The sequence below is a fragment of the Carassius gibelio genome, chromosome A19 (assembly GCF_023724105.1).
Source record: "Carassius gibelio isolate Cgi1373 ecotype wild population from Czech Republic chromosome A19, carGib1.2-hapl.c, whole genome shotgun sequence".
Classification (NCBI taxonomy): Eukaryota; Metazoa; Chordata; class Actinopteri; order Cypriniformes; family Cyprinidae; genus Carassius; species Carassius gibelio.
This window is the reverse complement of record NC_068389.1, coordinates 27295252-27312728: the sequence shown is the minus strand read 5'-3', so window position 1 is coordinate 27312728 and position 17477 is coordinate 27295252. Positions and strand designations below refer to the sequence as shown.

General features: G+C 36.0%; 1 protein-coding gene across 4 annotated transcripts; it reads right to left on the bottom strand.

Moving 5' to 3' along the window:
* Nucleotides 1-225: 225 nt before the first annotated feature.
* LOC127934951 (uncharacterized) lies at nt 226-16476 on the bottom strand. Of its 4 annotated transcripts, none has more exons than XM_052532539.1 (4): nt 16351-16476; nt 15738-15810; nt 14910-15122; nt 226-1113 (listed from the first exon to the last, which is right to left on the bottom strand). In XM_052532539.1, exons 1-4 carry the CDS (start codon nt 16387-16389, stop codon nt 743-745), a joined length of 696 nt encoding a protein of 231 aa, XP_052388499.1. In that variant the 5' UTR covers nt 16390-16476; the 3' UTR covers nt 226-742. The 4 variants fall into 4 exon arrangements, with proteins under 4 accessions (XP_052388499.1, XP_052388498.1, XP_052388501.1 ...); XM_052532538.1 differs by lacking the exon at nt 226-1113 and adding an exon at nt 7751-8648; XM_052532541.1 differs by lacking the exon at nt 226-1113 and adding an exon at nt 7751-8648 and having other exon boundaries at nt 14910-15119.
* Between the last annotated feature and the right edge of the window lie 1001 nt (nt 16477-17477).

The following is a 17477-nucleotide window of genomic DNA, read 5'->3' as shown; positions in this document are numbered from 1 at the left end:
CATGTTCGCAAATCTTTTGATTCAGATATAGGATATTTAGGCTATCATATACTTCAACTTTTACCTTTTTACATATAACTTTTATTTATATATTATGTGCTGATTTTTTTTTAACTATAAACTTCGAACATTTAAAAAAAAAAAAAAAAAAAAGTAAACATGTTTACTTTACAGGTGCAATCATTCTAACCTAATTCAATTATTAATAAACAAAAGTAGAAAATGTTACAAAGCCAAAGTGTTCAAGATTCAGGATCAGTGTTCGCATAAACTCATTTTCACATGAGGAGGACTGATTCTGAAATACAAGTGCTTTCAGAAACTAAAATACATGTAAGTAAATACACAAAAGTGCTCAAGATAATAGAAAATGACAAATCCCTTGATTATGCTTTCCAATATTAAACTATTTGTTCTCAAACAGGGGAGTTTTATAATCATCAAGACAGTAAAATGAGTAAAAAAAAAAAAAAAAAATTAGTATTATGCCCATGCATTCATATTTTAAATAAGATGATACTGAACAAATGTATAATGATGTTTAAAATCAGCCGAGGCATATTATTTATAGGATACTTCTATGCACTTTTATGTATTGCATGCATGTTCTGTTTTTATGTTATATGCATATATTGTATTTGTACTGTCGCTGTATTTCCATTTGCAACTTCTCACTTTTGAGATAAAGTCTTCTCTTCACTGTATAACATTATCAAATCTTTTATACTGGCTGATAGTCAGTTCAGGGTGTGATTCCAGAGAGCCTTGCGGCCTCATTGAGGAGATTCTCAGCCTCTTTCCTGTAGTTCGGACTCAGTTCTTTGACTCTCCGAGTCTCTCTGAGGTTTTCCCGCAGGTTTTCCACCAGCCGTCTTCGCTCCTGGTGTCTGGATTCAGCTGCTTCGACGTGACTGATCATGCCGTCCTCGGCTCTCAGAAGAGAGTCGATCATTTGGGTGAGTTTAGTGCCGACGGAGATGATGGCTTTGGTGGCTCGGCTCATCTCGGTGATGTTCTCCTGCGTCTGCTTCAGTTCGCCGGGGATCTCAGTGTCTGATTTCACCATCAGAATAAAGTCGTATCCTTTGACCTCCAGACTGATGTGGCACAGCTCTGATGGAGGAAACAGTGATGAGGGCTCTCAATAAAGATGAAATAATTGTGCAAGATGTGGCTTATAAATGAGGGGTATACAGACTCAGTATCCGGTATGATGATGAATTCATTTCTGAATGACTAACTGCAATGAATAATTCAATGCATAATAATAACATCTAACACACAAACAAAACAATTACACAGCCATGCATCTTGAAGAAAGAAAATCTGATGGGCAAAAAATACCTAATATTAGCTAACTTGATGATGCTTAAAAACTGTTTTTTTTTTCTTCTTCACAAAAATAATATGTGTGTGTGTTTTAATGCATTAATCAAAATAACAAAAGCACTCAAATTTTTTTAATTTTAATGACAAACAGAAGTATTCTAAATGTATAAATTTAACTTACATTCTATAAAGGAGTGACCATTTTCAAATCAGTGTTTTTTTAGTACATATTATTAAAGTTCATATATTGAATTTTATTTTATTTTTATATTTTCTGCTTTTATGTAAATTTCTGTTTTATTTTTATTTTTATTTTGTTGTGTGTTTTTGACTTATTTGTTTTTATTGATTCATTTTTATTTCCCATTTTGTTTTTAGTTATTTTAGTGCATCAAAACAAACTAAATAAAAAAGGTAAATGTTACCTTGTTAACTAGCTGAAATAAAATAAAATTAGATTTTTATTTGATTTATTTTAATTTTAATTAATGAAAATGTTAGGCACAGCACGGTGCGAGATCGACCGTACTCCGATTGGACATGGACCACTCCGTGAAGTGCTAAGCACACACTAAAGTACCTTTCCTCACAGTAATTGTCGCCTCCTCCTCTCGCTGTATAGGCCAATTTCAACGCTTTTTTATTTTCGTCGGTGGGAAAACTATGAAATGATAAATAAGGTTGTTGTTTTTTTTGTTTTGTTTTTTATCAAAGGCACACTGAACACATTTGATTACTTTTGGTCTCCGCCATTTTTCGGCAAGCAAAGGCTATAGCGCTTTCACTGGAAAATAACTTGAGATTCAGAGGGAGTTCGCAAAATATTTGATTCAGATCGGGACTCCGAATCGCGTTTCGCGAATCATTTGTTCAGATCGGGACTCCGAAGCGCGTTTCGCGAATCATTTGTTCAGATCGGGACTCCGAATCGCGTTTCGCGAATCATTTGTTCAGATCGGGACTCCGAAGCGCGTTTCGCGAATCATTTGATCAGGGTTTCGGAGTTCTCAAAATATTTGATTCAGATCGGGACTCTGAATCGCGTTTCGCGAATCATTTGTTCAGATCGGGACTCCGAAGCGCGTTTCGCGAATCATTTGATCGGGGTTTCGGAGTTCTCAAAATATTTGATTCAGATCGGGACTCCGAATCGCGTTTAGAGAATCATTTGAGATCAGGTCTTTCGACACACACACACACACACACACACACACGCGCACACGGTTCTGGTGTCCAAAAAACATCAAGGTCTTTATAAACTGTTACAGCACTTACTCAGAGTGACACATAGCATAGCTTTTAGCCTCATCATTGCAGTTTGAGGTTTAGGAATTAGTTTTTTATTTATTTATTTTTTTAGCCTTTATGTTTATGTCAGTTTTAGCTAATAATTTTAGCATTTCAACATTTTTGTAAAAAGTTACTACTTTAATTTTAGTACTGTTTTCATTTAATTTATAGTGCTTTTTACTTTACAATCATTGCAAAACAACTTTACAGAAAATTAAGTTTCTACAATATTTAGTAGTAACTTGCACGATTTATCTATATCATTTTACTTTAGCTTTATTTCAATTACAGAAAACTGTTTCGGTCTTAGTTAATGACACATAGTTGGTTGCTTTTGGGAATTACTAGTTAGGAATAAAAGTTTAACTGTGTGTGCTTTTTTTACATATTTATTTTTTTAAATAAAATCTACAAATTATATATTTTTTTTGTACGAGTTTCTGTCTTCTGCTGAATGCTAAAAAGATGATGCTTTAAACACCAAACGGTTGATGGTACCAATTCACTTCCATAGTATTTCTTCCTGTAGCATAGAAGTCAATGGGTGCCGTCAACTGTTCGCTCTCAAAAAAACATCTTCTTTAGTGTTCAGCAGGAAAAAAAACACAATATTCAATAATGTCATGGGTAATTTGTGACGTGTTTTGTTTGCTAAATTAGATTTATAATACGGTTAATTTTTTTTATATAAAACAAAAAACAAATTGCACACAAAAAGTAAATCATTGTGAAACCAAGTATCCATGAGGGTATCCACGTTCGGGACCATTTAATTAAAGGAGGGAACGAATAATAATAATAATAATAATAATATTAAAAATAATAATAACGAAACTGTTTGACGTCGTGCGTCGCAAAATGATTCAATGCTTTCGATTCGAATATATAGCGAATCATTTGAATCAGATCAGGAAATTAACAATGGAAATTAGGAGCATGTTCGCAAATCTTTTGATTCAGATATACGATATATAGGCTATAATATACTTCAACTTTTACCTTTTTACATATAACTTTTATTTATATATTATGTGCTGAATTTTTCTAAATGTTCAAACTTCGAACATTTAGAAAAAAAATTATAAAAAAAGTAAACAGATGTTTACTTTACAGGTGCAATCATTCTAACCTAATTCAATTAGGCTTTGGTGGCCCGGCTCATCTCGGTGATGTTCTCCTGCGTCTGCTTCAGTTCGCCGGGGATCTCAGTGTCTGATTTCACCATCAGACTAAAGTCGTATCCTTTGACCTCCAGACTGATGTGGCACAGCTCTGATGGAGGAAACAATGATGAGGGCTCTCAATAAAGATGGAAATAATTGTGCAGGATGTGGCTTATAAATGAGGGGTATACAGACTCAGTATCCGGTATGATGATGAATTCATTTCTGAATGACTAACTGCAATGAATTTTTGTCCTAAAGCCACTTTTCTTCTAAACTTTACATTGTTTTCTGATGAGATGTGATCAAGTTTGCCATCCATTGAAATAGTTTTATTGTTAAAATCTAAACAAATAACCTGCAATGAGGTTCTAAAGGCCCAATTGAAGGAATACACCCATTTAAACTGAAATTAGAAAACAGGTCATTGTCAATGTGCTAGTTGCTTTAAGTCAGTTAAGTATAGTGTCTTGACAAGCACTGACTTTTTGTTATTATCAAGACTTGGTGTATCACTATACCTCACTTTAAACGTGTCAGTGAAGAGAAATTATCACTTAAAGTACTTTGCTTTCCATGAGCTTGGAAACTGGAGGAACATCTGCAGGTGAAATATTTCTGCTTTTTTGTTGTTGTTGTTGTAGAAGACAAATGGATAAACACCTTGAATTTTGTAATTTAGAATTTACTCATAAAGGTTGGACACATATGAGGAACTATATTCCACTGTTATCAGTAAGAAGGTAAACAGATTAATCAAATATAATATTAGTTCAAATGTACTGGTGCTCTATATGGAAACAGCAATATAATACCCTGAGTTTGGACGTCAGCATGGACAGATTACACTAATCTGCAATGGAAAAATTAAACTGCAAAAACTCGAACATAAGACAAAAATAAAGTAACAACTGAAAGATGAATAAAAAAATAGAACATAAACGGGAGTGTGAGAATCATTTTACTACGCTGCAGCAAGAAATGTGTCCCTTTTTGCTTTCCTTACATCCAGGTGCGTCCCCAGCAGTACTGAAAAGTCTTTCACTGGGCACAGAGGTAGATTTTTGCCAGAATTGGAAATCGCTGCTGGTTTGTCTTCCACCACTGAAGAGGGTCCTCTCTAAAAGGAATCAGAGGCTCACCGAAAAAAACGCTTATCTCCACGCCAGCACCCGATGTCACTGGCTGGCTACGTTACAAATCGTCCCCAGCCGCTCAAGATTTCTGAACGGTTTAGTTTATAGCGAACTGTCGGGTCATGTTCCTCTTCATATAAACACTTTCACACAATCAACGACCGCATGACGTCGACCAGCGTAACGCAAGCCTAGGGTTCGGTTTGGTGAAAAAAAAAAAAACTAAGGTTCGACCGAAACCGAACCCCGTCAAAAAGCCCAGTATTCGGCCGAATCCGAATCCTGGATTCGGTGCATCCCTAATTAAAACACCGCTTCACTAACCTGCTCGACTGTTAGCCTAACTGCTACCAAGTGCTACATTAAATGTATAACGTTACATACAAATAAAACATACTATATTTGTATAGTTGCCGATAAGCTTTTAATAGAAGTTATTGTTTTAGTTAACACATTACACTCACCTGGGACTGGACGGCTGTTGTAAAACCATCTCAACATTTACTGCTCTGCACCACAAACATCCCGTTTTGACGCGTGATTTAACGTCTCAGCAACTTTTCCACGCAAACCTGGAAGGCACAGCCCACGGTGCGAGATCGACCGTACTCCGACATGGACCACTCCGTGAAGTGCTAAGCACACACTAAAGTACCTTTCCTCACAGTAATTGTCGCCTCCTCCTCTCGCTGTATAGGCCAATTTCAACGCTTTTTTTTATTTTCGTCGGTGGGAAAACTATGAAATGATAAATAAGGTTTTTTTTTATTATTATTATTTTTTTTTTTATCAAAGGCACACTGAACACATTTGATTACTTTTGGTCTCCGCCATTTTTCGGCAAGCAAACGCTATTTCACTGGAAAATAACTTGAGATTCAGAGGGAGTTCGCAAAATATTTTATTCAGATCGGGACTCCGAATCGCGTTTCGCGAATCATTTGTTCAGATCGGGACTCCGGGGTTTCGGAGTTCTCAAAATATTTGATTCAGATCGGGACTCCGAAGCGCGTTTCGTGAATCATTTGATCGGGGCTTCGGAGTTTGCAAAACATTTGATTCAGATCGGGACTCCGAATCGCGTTTCGCGAATCATTTGTTCAGATCGGGACTCCGGGGTTTCGGAGTTCTCAAAATATTTGATTCAGATCGGGACTCCGAAGCGCGTTTCGTGAATCATTTGATCGGGGCTTCGGAGTTTGCAAAACATTTGATTCAGATCGGGACTCCGAAGCGCGTTTCGCGAATCATTTGATTCAGATCGGGACTCCGAATCACGTTTCGTGAATCATTTGATTCAGATCGGGACTCCGAAGCGCGTTTCGCGAATCATTTGATTCAGATCGGGACTCCGAATCACGTTTCGTGAATCATTTGATTCAGATCGGGACTCCGAAGCGCGTTTCGCAAATCATTTGATTGGGGCTTCGGAGTTCACAAAACATTTGATTCAGATCGGGACTCCGAAGCGCGTTTCGCGAATCATTTGATTCAGATCGGGACACCTAAGCGCGTTTAGAGAATCATTTGAGATCAGGTCTTTCGACACACACACACACACACACACACATACACACTCACACACACGGTTCTGGTGTCCAAACAACATCAAGGTCTTTATAAACTGTTACAGCACTTACTCAGAGTGACACATAGCATAGCTTTTAGCCTCATGGTTGCAGTTTGAGGTTTAGGAATTAGTTTTTTTTTTTTTTTTTTTTTTTTAGCCTTTATGTTTATGTCAGTTTTAGCTAATAATTTTAGCATTTCAACATTTTTGTAAAAAGTTACTACTTTAATTTTAGTACTGTTTTCATTTAATTTATAGTGCTTTTTACTTTACAAATCATTGCAAAACAACTTTACAGAAAATTAAGTTTCTACAATATTTAATAGTAACTTGCACGATTTATCTATATCATTTTACTTTAGCTTTATTTCAATTACAGAAAACTGTTTCAGTCTTAGTTAACAACAATGACACATAGTTGGTTGCTTTTGGGAATTACTAGTTAGGAATAAAAGTTTAACTGTGTGTGCTTTTTTTACATTTTTTTTTTTTTAAATAAAATCTACAAATTATATATATTTTTTGTACGAGTTTCTGTCTTCTGCTGAATGCTAAAAAGATGATGCTTTAAACACCAAACGGTTGATGGTACCCATTCACTTCCATAGTATTTCTTCCTGTAGCATAGAAGTCAATGGGTGCCGTCAACTGTTCGCTCTCAAAAAAACATCTTCTTTAGTGTTCAGCAGGAAAAAAAACACAATATTCAATAATGTCATGGGTAATTCGTGACATGTTTTGTTTGCTAAATTAGATTTATAAGTACATACTGTTATTTTTTTTTTTATATATAAAACAAAAAACAAATTGCACACAAAAAGTAAATCACTGTGAAACCAAGTATCCACGAGGGTATCCACGTTTGGGACCATTTAATTAAACGAGAGAACGAATAATAATAATAATAATAATAATATTAAAAATAATAATAACGAAACTGTTTGACGTCGTGCGTCGCAAAATGATTCGATGCTTTCGATTTGAATAGCGAATCATTTGAATCAGATCAGGAAATTAACAATGGAAATTAGGAGCATGTTCGCAAATCTTTTGATTCAGATATACGATATTTAGGCTATCATATACTTCAACTTTTACCTTTTTACATATAACTTTTATTTATATATTATGTGCTGAATTTTTTTTAACTATAAACTTTGAACATTTAGAAAAAAAATAATAAAAAAATTAAACAGATGTTTACTTTACAGGTGCAATCATTCTAGCCTAATTCAATTATTAATAAACAAAAGTAGAAAATGTTACAAAGCCAAAGTGTTCAAGATTCAGGATCAGTGTTCGCATAAACTCATTTTCACATGAGGAGGACTGATTCTGAAATACAAGTGCTTTCAGAAACTAAAATACATGTAAGTAAATACACAAAAGTGCTCAAGATAATAGAAAATGACAAATCCCTTGATTATGCTTTCCAATATTAAACTATTTGTTCTCAAACAGGGGAGTTTTATAATCATCAAGACAGTAAAATGAGTAAAAAAAAAAAAAAAAAAAATTCTTATTATGCCCATGCATGCATATTTTAAATAAGATGATACTGAACAAATGTCTAGATCTATAATGATGTTTAAAATCAGCAGAGGCATATTATTTATAGGATACTTCTATGCACTTTTATGTATTGCATGCATGTTCTGTTTTTATGTTATATGCATATTTTGTGTTTGTACTGCCGCTGCATTTCCATTTGCAACTTCTCACTTTTGAGATAAAGTCTTCTCTTCACTGTATAACATTATCAAATCTTTTATACTGGCTGATAGTCAGTTCAGGGTGTGATTCCAGAGAGCCTTGCGGCCTCATTGAGGAGATTCCCAGCCTCTTTCCTGTACTTCGGACTCAGTTCTTTGACTCTCCGAGTCTCTCTGAGGTTTTCCCGCAGGTTTTCCACCAGCCGTCTTCGCTCCTGGTGTCTGGATTCAGCTGCTTCGACGTGACTGATCATGCCGTCCTCGGCTCTCAGAAGAGAGTCGATCATTTGGGTGAGTTTAGTGCCGACGGAGATGATGGCTTTGGTGGCTCGGCTCATCTCGGTGATGTTCTCCTGCGTCTGCTTCAGTTCGCCGGGGATCTCAGTGTCTGATTTCACCATCAGAATAAAGTCGTATCCTTTGACCTCCAGACTGATGTGGCACAGCTCTGATGGAGGAAACAATGATGAGGGCTCTCAATAAAGATGGAAATAATTGTGCAGGATGTGGCTTATAAATGAGGGGTATACAGACTCAGTATCCGGTATGATGATGAATTCATTTCTGAATGACTAACTGCAATGAATTTTTGTCCTAAAGCCACTTTTCTTCTAAACTTTACATTGTTTTCTGATGAGATGTGATCAAGTTTGCCATCCATTGAAATAGTTTTATTGTTAAAATCTAAACAAATAACCTGCAATGAGGTTCTAAAGGCCCAATTGAAGGAATACACCCATTTAAACTGAAATTAGAAAACAGGTCATTGTCAATGTGCTAGTTGCTTTAAGTCAGTTAAGTATAGTGTCTTGACAAGCACTGACTTTTTGTTATTATCAAGACTTGGTGTATCACTATACCTCACTTTAAACGTGTCAGTGAAGAGAAATTATCACTTAAAGTACTTTGCTTACCATGAGCTTGGAAACTGGAGGAACATCTGCAGGTGAAATATTTCTGCTTTTTTGTTGTTGTTGTTGTTGTAGAAGACAAATGGATAAACACCTTGAATTTTGTAATTTAGAATTTACTCATAAAGGTTGGACACATATGAGGAACTATATTCCACTGTTATCAGTAAGAAGGTAAACAGATTAATCAAATATAATATTAGTTCAAATGTACTGGTGCTCTATATGGAAACAGCAATATAATACCCTGAGTTTGGACGTCAGCATGGACAGATTACACTAATCTGCAATGGAAAAATTAAACTGCAAAAACTCGAACATAAGACAAAAATAAAGTAACAACTGAAAGATGAATAAAAAAATAGAACATAAACGGGAGTGTGAGAATCATTTTACTACGCTGCAGCAAGAAATGTGTCCCTTTTTGCTTTCCTTACATCCAGGTGCGTCCCCAGCAGTACTGAAAAGTCTTTCACTGGGCACAGAGGTAGATTTTTGCCAGAATTGGAAATCGCTGCTGGTTTGTCTTCCACCACTGAAGAGGGTCCTCTCTAAAAGGAATCAGAGGCTCACCGAAAAAAACGCTTATCTCCACGCCAGCACCCGATGTCACTGGCTGGCTACGTTACAAATCGTCCCCAGCCGCTCAAGATTTCTGAACGGTTTAGTTTATAGCGAACTGTCGGGTCATGTTCCTCTTCATATAAACACTTTCACACAATCAACGACCGCGTGACGTCGACCAGCGTAACGCAAGCCTAGGGTTCGGTTTGGTGAAAAAAAAAAAAAAAAAAAAAACTAAGGTTCGACCGAAACCGAACCCCGTCAAAAAGCCCAGTATTCGGCCGAATCCGAATCCTGGATTCGGTGCATCCCTAATTAAAACACCGCTTCACTAACCTGCTCGACTGTTAGCATAACTGCTACCAAGTGCTACATTAAATGTATAACGTTACATACAAATAAAACATACTATATTTGTATAGTTGCCGATAAGCTTTTAATAGAAGTTATTGTTTTAGTTAACACATTACACTCACCTGGGACTGGACGGCTGTTGTAAAACCATCTCAACATTTACTGCTCTGCACCACAAACATCCCGTTTTGACGCGTGATTTAACGTCTCAGCAACTTTTCCACGCAAACCTGGAAGGCACAGCCCACGGTGCGAGATCGACCGTACTCCGACATGGACCACTCCGTGAAGTGCTAAGCACACACTAAAGTACCTTTCCTCACAGTAATTGTCGCCTCCTCCTCTCGCTGTATAGGCCAATTTCAACGCTTTTTTTTATTTTCGTCGGTGGGAAAACTATGAAATGATAAATAAGGTTTTTTTTTATTATTATTATTTTTTTTTTTTATCAAAGGCACACTGAACACATTTGATTACTTTTGGTCTCCGCCATTTTTCGGCAAGCAAACGCTATTTCACTGGAAAATAACTTGAGATTCAGAGGGAGTTCGCAAAATATTTTATTCAGATCGGGACTCCGAATCGCGTTTCGCGAATCATTTGTTCAGATCGGGACTCCGGGGTTTCGGAGTTCTCAAAATATTTGATTCAGATCGGGACTCCGAAGCGCGTTTCGTGAATCATTTGATCGGGGCTTCGGAGTTTGCAAAACATTTGATTCAGATCGGGACTCCGAATCGCGTTTCGCGAATCATTTGTTCAGATCGGGACTCCGGGGTTTCGGAGTTCTCAAAATATTTGATTCAGATCGGGACTCCGAAGCGCGTTTCGTGAATCATTTGATCGGGGCTTCGGAGTTTGCAAAATATTTGATTCAGATCGGGACTCCGAAGCGCGTTTCGTGAATCATTTGATCGGGGTTTCGGAGTTCTCAAAATATTTGATTCAGATCGGGACTCCGAAGCGCGTTTCGCGAATCATTTGATCGGGACTTCGGAGTTCACAAAACATTTGATTCAGATCGGGACTCCGAAGCGCGTTTCGCGAATCATTTGATTCAGATCGGGACTCCGAATCACGTTTCGTGAATCATTTGATTCAGATCGGGACTCCGAAGCGCGTTTCGCGAATCATTTGATCGGGGCTTCGGAGTTCACAAAACATTTGATTCAGATCGGGACTCCGAAGCGCGTTTCGCGAATCATTTGATTCAGATCGGGACTCCGAAGCGCGTTTCGCGAATCATTTGATTCAGATCGGGACACCTAAGCGCGTTTAGAGAATCATTTGAGATCAGGTCTTTCGACACACACACACACACACACACACATACACACTCACACACACGGTTCTGGTGTCCAAACAACATCAAGGTCTTTATAAACTGTTACAGCACTTACTCAGAGTGACACATAGCATAGCTTTTAGCCTCATGGTTGCAGTTTGAGGTTTAGGAATTAGTTTTTTTTTTTTTTTTTTTTTTAGCCTTTATGTTTATGTCAGTTTTAGCTAATAATTTTAGCATTTCAACATTTTTGTAAAAAGTTACTACTTTAATTTTAGTACTGTTTTCATTTAATTTATAGTGCTTTTTACTTTACAAATCATTGCAAAACAACTTTACAGAAAATTAAGTTTCTACAATATTTAATAGTAACTTGCACGATTTATCTATATCATTTTACTTTAGCTTTATTTCAATTACAGAAAACTGTTTCAGTCTTAGTTAACAACAATGACACATAGTTGGTTGCTTTTGGGAATTAGTTAGGAATAAAAGTTTAACTGTGTGTGCTTTTTTTACATTTTTTTTTTTTAAATAAAATCTACAAATTATATATATTTTTTGTACGAGTTTCTGTCTTCTGCTGAATGCTAAAAAGATGATGCTTTAAACACCAAACGGTTGATGGTACCCATTCACTTCCATAGTATTTCTTCCTGTAGCATAGAAGTCAATGGGTGCCGTCAACTGTTCGCTCTCAAAAAAACATCTTCTTTAGTGTTCAGCAGGAAAAAAAACACAATATTCAATAATGTCATGGGTAATTCGTGACATGTTTTGTTTGCTAAATTAGATTTATAAGTACATACTGTTATTTTTTTTTTATATATAAAACAAAAAACAAATTGCACACAAAAAGTAAATCACTGTGAAACCAAGTATCCACGAGGGTATCCACGTTTGGGACCATTTAATTAAACGAGAGAACGAATAATAATAATAATAATAATAATATTAAAAATAATAATAACGAAACTGTTTGACGTCGTGCGTCGCAAAATGATTCGATGCTTTCGATTTGAATAGCGAATCATTTGAATCAGATCAGGAAATTAACAATGGAAATTAGGAGCATGTTCGCAAATCTTTTGATTCAGATATACGATATTTAGGCTATCATATACTTCAACTTTTACCTTTTTACATATAACTTTTATTTATATATTATGTGCTGAATTTTTTTTAACTATAAACTTTGAACATTTAGAAAAAAAAAAAAAAAAATTAAACAGATGTTTACTTTACAGGTGCAATCATTCTAGCCTAATTCAATTATTAATAAACAAAAGTAGAAAATGTTACAAAGCCAAAGTGTTCAAGATTCAGGATCAGTGTTCGCATAAACTCATTTTCACATGAGGAGGACTGATTCTGAAATACAAGTGCTTTCAGAAACTAAAATACATGTAAGTAAATACACAAAAGTGCTCAAGATAATAGAAAATGACAAATCCCTTGATTATGCTTTCCAATATTAAACTATTTGTTCTCAAACAGGGGAGTTTTATAATCATCAAGACAGTAAAATGAGTAAAATAATAAAAAAAAAATTATGCCCATGCATGCATATTTTAAATAAGATGATACTGAACAAATGTATAGATCTATAATGATGTTTAAAATCAGCCGAGGCATATTATTTATAGGATACTTCTATGCACTTTTATGTATTGCATGCATGTTCTGTTTTTATGTTATATGCATATTTTGTATTTGTACTGCCGCTGTATTTCCATTTGCAACCTCTCACTTTTGAGATAAAGTCTTCTCTTCACTGTATAACATTATCAAATCTTTTATACTGGCTGATAGTCAGTTCAGGGTGTGATTCCAGAGAGCCTTGCGGCCTCATTGAGGAGATTCTCAGCCTCTTTCCTGTACTTCGGACTCAGTTCTTTGACTCTCCGAGCCTCTCTGAGGTTTTCCCGCAGGTTTTCCACCAGCCGTCTTCGCTCCTGGTGTCTGGATTCAGCTGCCTCGACCTGACTGATCATGCTGTCCTCCGCTCTCAGAATAGAGTCGATCATTTGGGTGAGTTTAGTGCCGACGGAGATGATGGCTTTGGTGGCTCGGCTCATCTCGGTGATGTTCTCCTGCGTCTGCTTCAGTTCGCCGGGGATCTCAGTGTCTGATTTCACCATCAGGATAAAGTCGTATCCTTTGACCTCCAGACTGATGTGGCACAGCTCTGATGGAGGAAACAGTGATGAGGGCTCTCAATAAAGATGAAATAATTGTGCAAGATGTGGCTTATAAATGAGGGGTATACAGACTCAGTATCCGGTATGATGATGAATTCATTTCTGAATGACTAACTGCAATGAATAATTCAATGCAAAATCGTACTAATAACATCTAACACACAAACAAAACAATTACACAGCCATGCATCTTGAAGAAAGAAAATCTGATGGGCAAAAAATACCTAATATTAGCTAACGTGATGATGCTTAAAAACTGTTTTTTTTTTCTTCTCCACAAAAATAATATGTGTGTGTGTTTTAATGCATTAATCAAAATAACAAAAGCACTCAAATTTTTTTATTTTAATGACAAACAGAAGTATTCTAAATGTATAAATTTAACTTACATTCTATAAAGGAGTGACCATTTTCAAATCAGTGGTTTTTTAGTACATATTATTAAAGTTCATATATTGAATTTAATTTAATTTTTATATTTTCTGCTTTTATGTAAATTTCTGTTTTATTTTTTTTTATTTTGTGTGTTTTTGACTTATTTGTTTTTATTGATTCATTTTTATTTCCATTTTGTTTTTATTTTAGTGCATCAAGACAAACTAAATAAAAAAGGTAAATGTTACCTTTATAACTAGCTGAAATAAAATAAAGTTCGATTTTTATTTTATTTCATTTAATTTTAATTAATGAAAATGTTTTATTAATGGTTTTAGTTAACTATAATAACCCTATAATATATTTCATTGAATGTCAAAAGGTTTTTTATTTTAACAAAATCTGTGATTTTCTGTGGCTGTTTGGATGAAGAAAAACATCATGCTCATGTTTTCATTTTCTTCTGTCACTGGCCATAACTCTAACCTTGAAATCATAATTATGCATAAAATAATGTCATGAAAATGGTCTGAGAATTGAAATAACAGCAGTAATCTGGATCAGATTCGGGCAGGAATCATATGCTTGTGTCAGTTTCTTTGCTGATTAAAGGAGACTTATACAAGACTTCTACACCTTTGGTTGTCAGAAGCAAAACAGCTACGAAATGCAATATTTTGTCAGGTACTGTGTTCTGCTGGAGAAAAAAAGATGCTATTTTTGCATTCAGCACCCAAAATTTGTAAGAAACCAGTATAGGATTCCATTCAGCAAATTTGATGCATGTCTAGACGAAGATATGTACAAAACAATATTACCACAGGACACATCACCACTGCACCTGCATGCATCCAAAACATGATTCTGAATGAATTATTAAATGCATTGTGCACAACATAAAACTTTTATCCCTATTGTGTATTCTATTAATCTTAGTCCATTATAAATGAATGAGTTTTGCTGTGTACACTCGTTGCTTTGGCAGGCTGTGCCCCCTGCAGGCCCTGTGAAGATCTTACCATGTTTCTCCTTGATTTTCTTCAGGCATTGAGACAGACTGTCATCGTTTTGGCAGTGGTAGTGGCTTGCGAGAGTCTGAAGATTGTTCTTCATTGTTTCATAATGGTCCTGCTGTTTGTTGAAAGTATCAGCAACGTCAGTAAAACGCTCATCGAGGCCCGGAACGCCAACATGACGAGCTGTAAATCTGCCGCTCTTCTGAACTCCATCTGCTGGAGGATAAACATAGATAGATAGATAGATAGATAGATAGATAGATAGATAGATAGATAGATAGATAGATAGATAGATAGATAGATAGATAGATAGATAGATAGATAGATAGATAGATAGATAGATACTCTGAACTAAATTATAAACACAACCCTTTTGTTTTTGCCCCCATTTTTCAGGAGCTGAACTCAAAGATCTAAGACTTTTTCTGTGTACACAAAAGGCCTATTTCTTTCAAATATTGTTCACAAATCTGTCTAAATCTGTGTTCGTGAGCACTTCTCCTTCGTTGAGATGATCCATCCACCTCACAGGTGTGGCATATTAAGATTCTGACAGCATGATTCTTGCACAGGTGTGTCTTAGGCTGGTCACAATAAAAGGTCACTCTAAAATCTGCAGTTTTATCACACAGCACAATATGTTGCAAGTTTTGAGAGAACATGCAATTGGTATGCTGACTGCAGGAATGTCCACCAGAGTGGATGGAGGTGGGGTTATGGTATGGGCAAGCATATGTTATTGACAACGAACACTGGATTTTATTGATGGCATTTTGAATGCACAGAGATGCCATGACGAGATCCTGAAGCCCATTGTAGACAGACAGATACCTTTAGCTGCTGGTCGTGGTGGTCTTGCAGATTCAGTTTGTGTTCTATTGCTGGACTGAAGCAAAGGTTCTCTCTGTAAGTGACGGAAACCAAAATAATATTAAAGAACACATTCACAGCTAAAAGTAAAGAAAGGCCATTTTAAGTGAATAAACTACTGCAGCACCGAGAATAACAAATCACACGCACAAATGACAAAACAGGAATCATCTCTCAATCATTCAGACAGAATTCCACACACTTATCCTTCGCTTAATGATTACTCTTCTTTCTTGTCAAGCTACACATGACCTGCTTTACAGCGCGTTTACATGCACGTTTTCTTTTATGGATATAAAGTCATAAACCGGTCGACACAGGCAGTTCTTAGCATCTTACTGTAAACATGCAGTGAGAGAAATACTTCTGAGGCTGAAAACAACAAAACTACTAGACTGGCCTACAAAATTATGCTACTTCATATATTTTCCAAGTCTAAAAGCAGTGACAAGGAAGAACGCCGACACTTTTGTCTGCTACAGATCCACCTGATAAACTGTCCTACTTCATAATAATTCATATTTTTAATTTTAATCCACCTGTAAAATCAAATAACCATAAAATAGCCTTCTACCTCAACGTCTCGATCGGGAGAGGAGAAACAACATCCCATTTTTCAGAGTTTTCGGAGTTTTCATTCCCATACAACACTTGAAATGAAAGTTGGGTGTCGATGACGTACAGTCATGTGATGCACGTCACGGACAGGTGAAACAGGTAAAACATTCATTACATTCATTTCATGTGTGATATGAGCATGTGATAGACTACTTTCGTTTTAAGTTAAAGCATCAGTTTAAGTTGAAAAAAAAACAGACAAATAAAAAGTGCAATAAAATAACAGCATTATGCTATTTTTATATTAAAGTATAATAAAAAATAATAATACGTCAACGATAATATTCTTCCCAATGATAGCATAGCATATATATCTATGGTATTAAGAAAATAGCAATTCTGTATTATGGCCTCTAGAGGTCACCATTGACTTACGTTTAATGCGCTCTGTTTTCCTTTTTATTTTGCTTTTAATATTATTAAGCTTTTGCATCATACTTCCATAATTTTTTTTTCTTTAAATAGATTTTTTTTTTTTTGTTATGTCGGCATTGAATAAAATTTTTGTGCATGCTTTTTGAAAACATTTTCATGGTCCTAATACACAGCCATATATATATATATATATTATAGTATAAGTAGATAATAAGTATAATCATGAAAACAAAAGTCATTCTATGGAAAGTGAAGTTTGCACGAATGAGAAATCAGCTGATTTGAGTGCTGACAGTTAACAGCACCTTAGGTAACCATTTCAGGAAGCTCATTTGGTTATGATGTCGAAGTAGGCATCAGTTTGGATTGAGACACATGGTCAGAGATGCTGCGTAGGCTATTAAGCAACTCATTTGGTGTCTAATTTTGCCAAAAATGCACAGCAACTATTGTGACAAAGCCACTGGTTTGTCTTTGACTTTGAGTGCCAAGTGCTTGAAAACACAAAAGCAGGCAGCTAAACAAAGCTTAAGCAGCTGTTGGTAATTTGTCCTCTTTATGTGCGGCTACCTGCTGTGCGGTGGCGCGCTGCGCGGGCGCGTCGGCACCGTATCATTTCGCTGTCACCCACGCGCTGTTTGTTGAGCGCATAAGTGAAGGTTTGCGGAATAAAGCAGTAGCCAATTGATGGGGGACGTCTCCGGATGC

Coding starts and splice junctions, on each gene's coding strand:
- LOC127934951 (XM_052532539.1), bottom strand. CDS start 16,389: ATGGGATGTTGTTTCTCCTCTCCCGATCGAGACGTTGAG. Junction 15,123..15,737: donor ACCACGACCAGCAGCTAAAG/GTATCTGTCTGT, acceptor TTTATCCTCCAG/CAGATGGAGTTCAGAAGAGC. Junction 1,114..14,909: donor GAAAATCAAGGAGAAACATG/GTAAGATCTTCA, acceptor TTCCTCCATCAG/AGCTGTGCCACATCAGTCTG.